Raw genomic sequence first — 11,182 nt, 5'->3', positions numbered from 1 at the left:
AGTCACTTGATATTCCACATTTTCATCTTTGAGTACATAGGAGCACAAAATGTTTGTACACATTCTTTCACAATGCATTTGAAAAACGTATGGCCTTCCCTGGCTTGACATGGCTGAAAAGAATGAGACGCTTTGTTTTAGACAATATAGCCATTGACTGAAGATATGACACAGTTCACCTTGATGAGAAGTTGTATCAGAGCTTTTCATCATTGTCGTAACACCTTCATGAACCGCTGAATAGAACATGGAAACACAAAAGTGAAGTAAACACCTTTGGAAAGACACTGTAGCGCTTCCACAAAGAAAGGGAAAAAAAGAGCTTCCTCATGCTATAAGGTAAAAATGTTATTGTTCTAATGCTTTTTATGTTTTTACAAGACAGATTGACTTTTAATCAAAAAATAAATTGTTTCATTGCGTACTGTAGCAAATAATTAATTACTTTTCAGGTAAGACAGCAAAGCTGTACTAGCAGCATGAACTGTAAGTTCAGCACTGGTTTGCATCTGACCTGAGTTACGTCTGTCGTCGCTTAATTTAGTGAGCAGACCTCCATGCCGAGCTGCACCTGAAGCGTGCTGAGGTGAATGTTGGGGAGAGGAGTGCTGTGATGTGGGTGTTTGTGTCTGACCCGATTATGGAAAACAGACTCTGGCTCTGCTCCGAGAGAGATAGAGAGAGAGACGAGTATGTGCATGGCATCTCTGTGAAAAGTATCCCTGTTGTGCCAGCTTCTGTCACAGAATGCCTGTGGATAAAGACCAGCCTTGGCAGAACGCCAAGAGGGGGTGTGTGAGAGGAACAGGGATGAGAGGAGAGGAAAACATTCTGCAGCTTTCACACTGAGACAGATTTCTTCATTATTATTCATGTTGGTAAACTGGTTTTTAGAAGTCAAGCCGTGGCTGCTGCACACTTTTCTTTTCCTTCATTTTCTTACGGTACAGCTGAAGTGTATCGATACTCACTTCGACAATCTTCCATGAAGGGAATGAATATGAAAACATCCAGGTAGAACTGCTTCCAAACTTTAAGATGTTCAAGTTCAGACTTCAGATGTTAATCCAAAACTGATGCGTTGATGTGCACCGTGAACAATTTTAACATTGAACCCATTTGGAGACTTAATACTCCGTTGTTATAAACACATTGTCACCTTTCACATAATAATGTAGTGCTACACATTCATGGGCTCTTTTTGCATCAGAAAAACGCATTCAAAATTATTTCATTCATTTTAAAAGACTTGGGGGAGAAAATACAGACTGATTTCTTAATGTTTTGTACTTTGTCATTGTTGTTTATGTTGTTTATGCATATATAAACATAAACAACTCATATTTAAGAGAGAACTGAACAACTTTTAGCTATGACAAAATATTCAGGTTCTTATTTTGCAGTGATTTTTATTTACTGACTTAATTTTTTTTGCTTGTGTTTTGATTTAAAAAGAACAAAACATTTAACATGTTTTCTTGTGGTATAAAAATATATTTTCTTAAAGTTTGCTTTGAATCAGAAGCCTTCAATGTCTGCTGACCCCAGGACTTTGAGACCTGGGGTCACCCAAGTGAGACCGATAGTGAATTCAAGATCTTAAGAAGCTGTGACCTTTAATCTTTAGTCTTGAGACGATCCAGAATAATCTCTTCCCCTGAGATGTGATTATGTACCAACTCATCAGACAAAGCATCATTCCAGGTTTCACATGTCCCCTGGAGAAGGTACATTTATGCGTACATTTGAGCTGAGAACACATTTGGTAATAATGCAGATGAAAATTTCCCGTGTTGGATCGAAATCAATTATTCATTGAGGATTACTCACTGACTGCTGCTGAAGTAGCTCTGAGATTTAAGGACAGCTCTATGTGTTTCCTCTGAAAGTTGTGTTTCATAAGACTCTTGTCTGACTAGTCACTCAGACCCTTTAATAAACGGAGAGGTTTGAGTGCAAATGTAAGGTAACTCATCAGCAATGATGCTGAGAAGTAATCTTGATGACATTGAATAAAGAGGGGGAAAAAAGCAACCCTGTAATAATGAGTAAATATCGTTAGAGTTTAATTTAAATGGACACCAGACCTTCATGTATCAAAGTTTCAGCAGTCTTTGTAATAATGCACTCAAAATAGCATTAAAAGATATTGGGTTTTCAATATGAGCAGTAAATCTTTTGGCCATGAAAAATGTTTTCCAGCAAACAACATTTATCAACAGATGGCCTATGCCATCAACATTATACATTTTTTATTAGCTTATTTTTCCAGTTCAGTTTCAAATGAAACTTTACAATTCTTTCATCCCTACTTTCAAGGTTTGTTTTATCTAAATTCGTTCAGCATTTTGCAGAGACATTCCACATTTTGGTCTCAGTCTGGTGAAAACATTACCACCTTACGTGATTTATTCTCATTTATCAAGCACAATGTCTGATTTTTCTTGAAACTGCAAATGGAAGAAATGCGTACAAATTGCACATAATTCAGGTTGCTTTATTTTTTAAAATATTAGAAATAATAATATAAGATCCTTACACTTACTTCCAGAACCAGGGATATCTATTTGTATTAAGATTCCACCTTTTTTCACCAAAGTATAACTTATTGCCTAACATGTCATTCAATTTCATCAGACTGAGTTATGTCTCTGAGAAATAAAGACTTTGTCCCTGAGTGTACTTCAAACAGACTTTTTTTGTGCTGCTATTGGAGTCGTGGCTTCTTCCTCTCTGAGCGGAAGAGAGGAAGACACCTTCCTCTCTGATTGTATTTGTTCCAATCTTGTGAAATGTTAAAGTTTCTGTCGTTGGACTTTTCTCCCCCAACAATAGAAACATTTTTTGTATCACTGGTAAATAAATAAATGTTTACCAGTGATCCCATTAAATGTGGCTGGCAATGTAAGGCTTCCTTTTGCTTCTCTCCATTCCCCTTACAGGTGCACTGCAAGGACCTAAAAGCGCTTTCAAGCCCATCAGGAGATTAACTTATTTACAAGAGCTTGTATACATGCCTCTCTGAAAGTTCAGCAGGGTGCTGAGATTTTTGAAAGAACATGAGAAAAAACTTCTCAGAGCTGAAAGCAACTCCGAATTATTAAAAGTGGATGACAGGCAGCAGCATTCCCAGTCCCCTGAGTCTCCCCCCCACCCCCGTCTTTTATTTAATCTTGTTATCAAACAGTGATTGTTTTCCGTCTAATTCCTGTCTTGTCTTGTCATATAAAACTGAATTTAAAAATCTGCATGGATTGATGGACGTACGGTACTTTAATCATGCGGCCACTCATCTAAAACGATTTGTAGACAAATGTAATTGCATATTTAGATCTTTTCTTCTGAAAGCATTTTAAGCAAAGAATGTGCCGATTCAAACCAATAAGAGCAGGAACACTGAGGCAAGGTCAAAGGACCACTTATTATGAGACAAGTCCAGGTGAGTACTTTGCAAGGAGGGGGACAAGATTTGGGTCAATAAAAAGACCTTAATCCAACAAAGGTGGCATGTAGGTCAACGAGACTAGATAGAGAGTAAATTTACTTCAAGTAAAGACTAAGCCGACCTATCAAGAAGTCTCCTTACCCTTAGCATGTATTTGTGCATTGGAATGTCCCAACATGATGTTGTGAGGAGCTGCAGGCTGTAAACAACATGACAAGCCATCCCCTGGTGGGTTCCTGCACCTATACCTCCTCTGCTAATGTGATATCCAAGAGCTGAGATGGATTTGCTCTCTGGGGAAAGGTTTATTGATTTGAAGATGTAGAAGAAAGGAAAACCAATTTGTGGGGACATGTGACCCGACAGCTGGGGAGACTCGACAACCTATTTAGCAAAAAAGGTGAGTCCCTCACATGTGGGGTACATTTGCAGAGCTGTTGACTTTTTGCAGAGAAACTTTATGGATTGTTTCCTCACTGCAGCAGTCCTCATTAACTTATTTAATGAACCAATAGAGAAAGAGAGGGTGAAAGTATGTGTGTGTAAGTAGGGGGAAAGCTATAAATCTGAACCCCATACTGTGCTGTAGAGTATGTGACCTTGTTGACCATATATGTGTTTCAAAAACTTGTTTTTTTTGTTTATATATATATAAAACACAGAGTGGCTATATTTTATATTTCTAAATATTTTTTATAATCCTAATTAGTGCATCTATCCATTTTTCACCCATAAGATTTTAATTAATAAATTTAATTAAATAAATTGTATCTAATGTCGAATATCATCTCAAGACGTTCGATGACAAAATAACAAATAATTAATTCATAGTAAATCCAATCATATATTTAGAGTCACTTACAATAATTAAAATCTCATACCCACTATTAAAAAAAATTTCACTCACGCTCAGTTTGTTATGTCAACTGGCAAATGTTTTCTACGTGAGGAAATCCTCTGGTCACCTACTTTGCAGCAATCCCAAGCACGAATCTTCATCCTGAGCATGACATGAAGTGACGGAGTGGAGACCAACTCCTCTTCCAGAACATCCGGGACACTCTGGCTCGGTGTGAGCGGACATCTGACGAGACAAACTGGAGGTTTGAGAAGACAGAGTAGTCCCGCAGAAACACAAAAGCTCTTCTGTGGGTGCGCTTCCTCTGTTAATGAAAAAGTAATGAGTTCATAGCAGGCACAGCTCCCGAGAGTAGCTGCTTTAATGTCTTCATCCAGTAGAAAAGCAAAGCTAAACAGATCCTGACTGAGCCATTAGCGAAAAACTGAGTACATGTGGTTAGTCACAGAGAAACTCCTTGTATTGTTTTGTGCATAGGAGACGGGATTAAACCCAGAAACACATCGCCAAGTGCATCGTCTTGAAGAAAGGCAACAGAAAGCTATTGTCAGCAATAGTTCCCTGCAGGAAGATATCACAACTACACAGGAGCGCCAGGACAGATGAGACTTCTGTGAAATAAAAAAAATAAATAAATAGAGGGAACAAACTTAAAGTTAATGGGAGTTGTGGGAGAAAGTAGTTAGTGGTCAGTGTGTCTTTCACTAGCCTCAGTCCACCGCAGCATATGGAGATGGTTTAGGACAACACAAGCCGGTCAAGCTATATAAACTTTATTCAAACTGAACACTTGAAAACTACTTTCAGTATTAGACAGGGTTCCACAGAGGAGCCTGATTATTTTAATCTGTATCCCAGTCTTCTTTGTAGGAATCACCAGTAAAGCGGTGGTCTGAGAGTGAAGTGCTTTGTTGTAGAACAATCACATCTCTGAACTAATGAGGAAATTTTAAATTTTGCATTTAACAGGCAATAAGGAAAGCTAAAATAGAGTGTAAAGAATTGCTATATTCAAACATCGAAGGAGAAAATCTGTGGTTATATCTGATATTCATTATAACGCATAAGCCTGTTTTTATGTTATTCTTTTGTTTATAATGTCTGCTATTGTCCATATCTGGATTTGTCATTCAATTGAAGCATCATAATCAAAACTAACCTTTACATATAAAAGAATATCTTTCATTTGAGTAGCAACTACAATCACATCTTTCAGATAGTTGAGTAAGATTATTTCACAGAAGTGTAAAGCCTGATTGAAATCCTGCTTCTGCGTCTCAGCTGAGCTTTGACTATGCCTATCCAAAACCTTTGTTTTGTTCCCTTGTTGTTTGCTTTTGTATTTTTCGTCATTCAGAGGAGGACTTCTTCAGGATTCTCTGCCAGAGATCAGATATCAAGGTTCCAGCACTCATAAGATGGCTAAGGATCCCCAGACCATCACTCTACCTACTCCCTGTGTAAATTTTGTCCTTTTTTATGAGATGCCGCGTTAGTTTTATGCCAAATGTAATATGATGCATATTTCTGGAAAATGTTAGTGTTTCAGTCAGCAGAGGCTTTTCTCTTGGAACTGATCCAACTCATGATTGTTGCTCCTGTTCAGCTTCTTTCTCATCACTGAGTCTTGAACGCTGACCTTGACTGAGACAGCTGAGGCCTTCTGGGCTTTAGATGCTGCTATGCTTCCTTTGACATCATGAATGAACACTGTTTGCAGTCGTAGAGTGATTTTGGCTGGTTAAGTTTAGTACTGTTCCATGTTTTCTCCATTTGTTGATAATACAGTAGTTCTGACTGTGGTTCTCTGGAGTCTAACCTCTTTCCAGCTGGATAGATTTCAAGAAAACAGCTATGTGTTTTATGTTTTCTAGATGTTTATTTTTTTAAAATAGCCTGCTTTGAGGTGGTCAGACACATTCAATTTAAGTGGGTTGTTAAGCCTTGAAGTCTGAAACCCAGTTTTCTGAAAAACAGGAATGTTGTAAATCTCTTTTATGTAACAACGGCAAGGCGATTACTCTTTCACCGAAGGCCAGCTTTTCCTGCCATAAATCATCATTTGAAATCTGCATTTGGTTTTTACTCAGATTCTTTTTTGGATGTTTGCTGTAAGTTTCTTTGGAAATCCGGGTGGAATTGAGCTGCTCCCGACTCGGGATAGAAATTACAACGATGCCTCCTTGGACTTGTCCCCTCAGAGGTTTAGTGAGGAGGAGCAGCTGAACTGATTCCTGGCTTGTCCCAAACTGGCGCTCAGTGGAGGAATTATTTCTCCCAGCTGGCTGGAAAGGATCTGGCTATTATCCAGCCTGCGCTGGAAACACAGAGTGTAACTCTACTCCCATCCCACCCACAGCCCCACGGCTTCCCTAACGTGGACTTAAATGGTTCAGAGAATGAAAATCAATGAGTTTGATTCTAACTATCAACCTTTGCATCAGTAACAACTTTATTCTGTTCATCATTTTTGCACCAACTGTGACCCAAAAGAAATTCTGACTTTGTCACATTTGGTCAACTCATTCAACATACCAAACATGTGCAAAAATAATTATATATATATACACCTGCCTATGGTTCAAGTATCACAATTTATTACAAAAACTAGATTTTTTGTTTTTGTTTTTTCATCCGTTTGTGTTGCCATGCTTTAAGCATATAACAATACAGTATAAAAGCTCAACCTAAAGGTAAGGACAGTAAAAGCAAAGAATTGAGATGATGTTGCAGCATCGCAGAAGTTAAGACATGCTTGTTACTGTACAAAAAGAACATTTCCACTCAAATTTGAGCAACTAGACAAAAAAAACCCCAAAACAAACAAAACAAAAAAAAAATGCAAAATGAATTGCATTTTACAGCATTCAATCTGGTCCGACTGCTTCGTTACAAGAAAGACTGCTTTTGAAAACCTTTTACAGGAAAATTAACACACACACTCTCTGCAAATGATAATGACTATGCTGAGATGTTTTTTTTTTTTTTTTTGTCCACAGCCCAAGGCACTCAGGCTCATATGTTGGCAATGATCAGAGTCGCTCTTTGCACAAAAATTACGTCAAGCGGGTGGTTTTTAGAGAAAGGAGAGTGGTCCAGAAACAGTTTTGTCTTTTTCAAAGCCTCCAAAAGCGAACCTTGCTGCTAGATGAGTCCACCTGCGTGTTCTCCACAGTGCAAACCTCTGGTGGTCGAGACAGAAAAGACCGCTGGAGATTCATTTGCTTTCTTTAATTGTGACATCAGTTTTCTAAAAAACCTACACAACCTTTTCCTGCTACACGCTTGAACTTGGCCCGTTATGTGTTTGCCTTCACGCTGCAACTTCTTCCTTTCAGAAGTGCCACCTTTTACTGCCTTTCCCAAATGAAACCACATGTGCTGACAAGCAACGCCGGATACCAAAAGTTGACCTCTTCAGTGACCTCCCAAATCCTCCCACACAAGAAAATCACGTAAGAACCTGCAGATCTCTCACAAATAAAGTTTTCAAAATACCTATGAGAAAAATTCCAGTTCGTCTTCACTGAAAAAGTCTCCTCCTGATCCTTCAGGTTGGCTGACTAACCACTGTGGCAAAAGTGGGATTCGCAAATGTTTGATTCTTCATTCGCGGCTCAGTTCAGTTGAGATGGCGGCAAGCTTCGAATGTCCACTTCGAGGCGCCGCCGTAAATGTCCAGGCTCGTCTCCATCCATGCAAACACGTTACCCACTTGAGCTTTGCTGCTGCAGGTTGCCAGATTGTAAATCTCTCCTTCGGAGAGCTTTCGATCCCAGATGTGGAAATTCGCCAGGTCTCCGACAAAAGCCTGTGTGGCATCGAACCCCCCACCATAAGTGTCCTGTGGTAAAGAGAATCCATTAGTAATGAAGCTGATCAAGAGGTTGCATGAACAGAAAGTGAGAAAAAATGTGCATCCTAAATGGATTTTAATTGCTTTTTCAGTGGGAAAATCTTTGAATCCAATAAAAAATTAAAGTCACATAGTAGCATTTCAATTCATCCCTGAAGAAACAATCTTTCTCAGAATTTTGTTAAATGAATGCACATGCTACTGTTTGACCGATGCTTTCAAATCATAATTTAATAATATCCAAGACGATTGCACAGGAAGAGCAGGAAAGCATTAAATCCACCCAATGTCTTGTTTACCTGCTCTTGGCCAAGGATTAGCAATCCCTGGGGTTTGATTGGATGATACGGCGCCAGATTCTCTCCGCCTCCTCTTTTGACACCATCCTGGTAAGCTTCCCAGACCCCGTCCCGAGTCGTCCAGGTTACACAGATATGGTGCCATTTTCCGTCATTGATGAGAAAGGGCAGCTTTGCAACCTTCAAGGAGATGCAATACGCGATATCTCAGAACCATCAAAAAAAAGAACATGAAAAAAAAAGACTTTTGGAGAGAGCTTTCTGTTAATCAAGCTCATTTTTTAAAAAAAATAATGTTCAAAATTTGCCATCAAGTACCATTCTAATGCTAGTTAACCTCCTGGTTTGCAGTAGAGGGCAGTGAGGCTTAGCTTTCTAAAAGTAAAAAAAATATGAAACCATTTAAGTTTTCTTCCAGCTCAGCAAAAGCACTAAGGCTAACGTCAAACTTGCTAACCAGCCCGGCTATATAACCCATAAGTGGTGTGTACTTCTTTGCTGTGTGTGTCAGCTCTACAATTAGCTGATATTGCTCGTGTACAAGGAGCATATCGTTGGCTAAAATCAATGAGCCATACCTTGTCGTTTATCAGTATCTCCATGGGGTTGTTCCCCCATTCTATGAGGACCAGCTCATTGGCCTGACCCGGTACTGCATAGGAGAAAGGTGTCCCCACTCCAGGTGACGCATTCGACTTCAGCCACATGCACACGGTCAGGGCGTACATCTCAGGCAAGCTCTTCTTCACTTTTGCATACATGTAGTTGGTCCTCAGAGGGAATGTGAGTTGGAACTTATCCAGGGGCCTGTTTTCTCTTTGACCTGTTGGCATCAAACACAAATTGGTGATACATGATACATGCTTCCTATTTCTCTATTTATTTATTTTTTATTTTATTTACTTTCCGTTAAACACTGATAATTTACTCAGTTTGACCACAACCTCGGGATTTCTATTGGAATTATGCGTTACACAACAAATCCACAATAGGAGGGTCGCAGATTTGCTTTAATCTCGCTGCAAGATAAACCCATCACTGGAGCAGTGACGTTGGTAACATGTCTTTGCTAAACGCAATCATGCATGCATGTCACCACAGTGCTCCTAAACAGATGTTGCATTGCAGTATTACTTAAGAAAAAAATAAAAATAATAAAAATTTGGAAATGGAGACAAGAGACTTTTTTTTTTTTTGCAAAAATTTGATCTGCAAAAAGTGGAGCCTACATGAGATTCTGCTCTGATGGCAAGACGTAATCATCTCCAGAGTTCATTTCAGTGCATTATAATTAATAGATATAAACTGATTAAATCAGTTTCCATCCTGTGCATGGAAAAGATCAACCCCCTCGTACCATGTACCTTTTTCTAGATCCGTGATCCTTTGGTGTAGGGAGGTGAGCGTGGACTCCACTCTCCCACGCTGCTCGGTCTCATTCCTGAGACCGGGCTTCCCTTCCTCGATGCTGTTCACCCGGGACAAAACCTGCTTCTCCAAGTCGTCGATTTTACTTTGAAGCAGGTCCTTCAGGCTGTTGGTCTGCACCGAGTTGTTGCTCCTGCTGAATTGCTGTCAGGGAGCGAAACCTCGTTAAGTTCAATTATACAATCATTTTTACAAGTGAATGTCTACGCGCAAACTGCATATTGTGTTTTTAAAATACGAGAATGCTTTATTGCTGCAATGATTTATAGGCTGCTTTTCTTCAAATCGAGCTTTGCGCAGAGTTGAGGCGCCGAAAACGTCTCCAGACGCATCACCCTACCTCCAGATTCTCTAATCTCTGCTTCAGCGACTGTAAAGTCTGAGAGAGCTGCGTCAAAGTCTCCGCGGGGCCTCTCGACACGTCCCCCATGGTGTTTTTGGTCCCCACTTCTTTCCTCCTGCCCCCGGGCCGCGCGTCCCCGGGCTCCACGCCGCCGCTCTGACTCTCGCACCGGGCCAACTTTGAGGTCAGCTCCCGTATGGTCTCCTTCTGGTTGATGATCGTCTCCTTCTGCTGCAGCACGGTCTCCCGCAGTTGCATCACGGTGGTCTTCAAGTCCTCCCCAGGTACGCTGTTCTGTAGCGTGGCCGCGCATATGTCCACATCCTTGGGCACAGACGTGCATATGAACTGCGTCTGTCCGACAAAGTCCTGGGATAAACTCTCCAGACACACACAGGAGAAAAGCAAAAGTCTCCAGGAGAAGCCGCTCCTCGTCGCCCACATCCTGCCGTGGTGTGCGCCCGCTTTTTAATTTGTATTATTTATTATTATTATTTGAGTTGACGAGCCGCAGTGAGTGTGCTCCTGTTGTGGTACTCCGCCTGTGCGAGCGCAGCCGCTTTTATACGCGACGTGCCCGGTCGGTTCTGCGCAGAGCAGATTCACTGCATCACAACCCGGAGCGGAGGGGCGGCGGGAAGAGAAGCGCTGCCCCGTTTAGAAAGAGAGAAAGGGACGGAAAAAAGAGAGTGGCTTTGGATTCGAGGGATGAAACCCATTTTCCTTCCACAGTGCCGCATTTTAAATCTTTGATCACTTAGACTGTTTGTCATTTCTTGGCTCTGTATTATTCATCTGGAAAAAACAAAACAAAAACAACAACAACAAAAAAAATATGGATTTATTAAAAAGGAGGAAGGCAGGGACTTGTGTGTGGCGCTTGGCCAAGAGGAGCCAGCTGTGTGCGTGTGTGTGTGTGTGTGTGTGTGTGTGGGGGGGGGAAGGGGGGATG

The 11,182-nt window shown here is 40.6% G+C and overlaps 1 protein-coding gene across 1 annotated transcript; it reads right to left on the bottom strand.

Annotated features, from left to right (window-relative positions):
- Positions 1-6,734: 6,734 nt before the first annotated feature.
- On the bottom strand, positions 6,735-10,800 carry nptx1l (neuronal pentraxin 1 like). Its single transcript, XM_055036215.1, has 5 exons — positions 10,228-10,800; positions 9,824-10,031; positions 9,038-9,282; positions 8,460-8,639; positions 6,735-8,148 (listed from the first exon to the last, which is right to left on the bottom strand). The coding sequence occupies exons 1-5, from the start codon at positions 10,672-10,674 to the stop codon at positions 7,927-7,929; spliced, it is 1,302 nt and encodes a 433-aa protein (XP_054892190.1). The 5' UTR covers positions 10,675-10,800; the 3' UTR covers positions 6,735-7,926.
- Between the last annotated feature and the right edge of the window lie 382 nt (positions 10,801-11,182).

The sequence above is a fragment of the Poeciliopsis prolifica genome, unplaced genomic scaffold (genome assembly GCF_027474105.1).
Source record: "Poeciliopsis prolifica strain line A6 unplaced genomic scaffold, Auburn_PproV2 SCAFFOLD010, whole genome shotgun sequence".
NCBI lineage: Eukaryota > Metazoa > Chordata > Actinopteri > Cyprinodontiformes > Poeciliidae > Poeciliopsis > Poeciliopsis prolifica.
This window is presented reverse-complemented; position numbering and strand designations above follow the sequence as displayed.

Bases quoted from the DNA above. Each gene is read 5' to 3' on its own strand.
- nptx1l (XM_055036215.1), bottom strand. From the start codon at position 10,674: ATGTGGGCGACGAGGAGCGGCTTCTCCTGGAGACTTTTGCTTTTCTCC. The intron at 10,032-10,227 runs GTAGGGTGATGC...GCTCCCTGACAG, and splicing joins AGAGATTAGAGAATCTGGAG to CAATTCAGCAGGAGCAACAA. The intron at 8,149-8,459 runs GTAAACAAGACA...TCTTTACCACAG, and splicing joins TAATCCTTGGCCAAGAGCAG to GACACTTATGGTGGGGGGTT.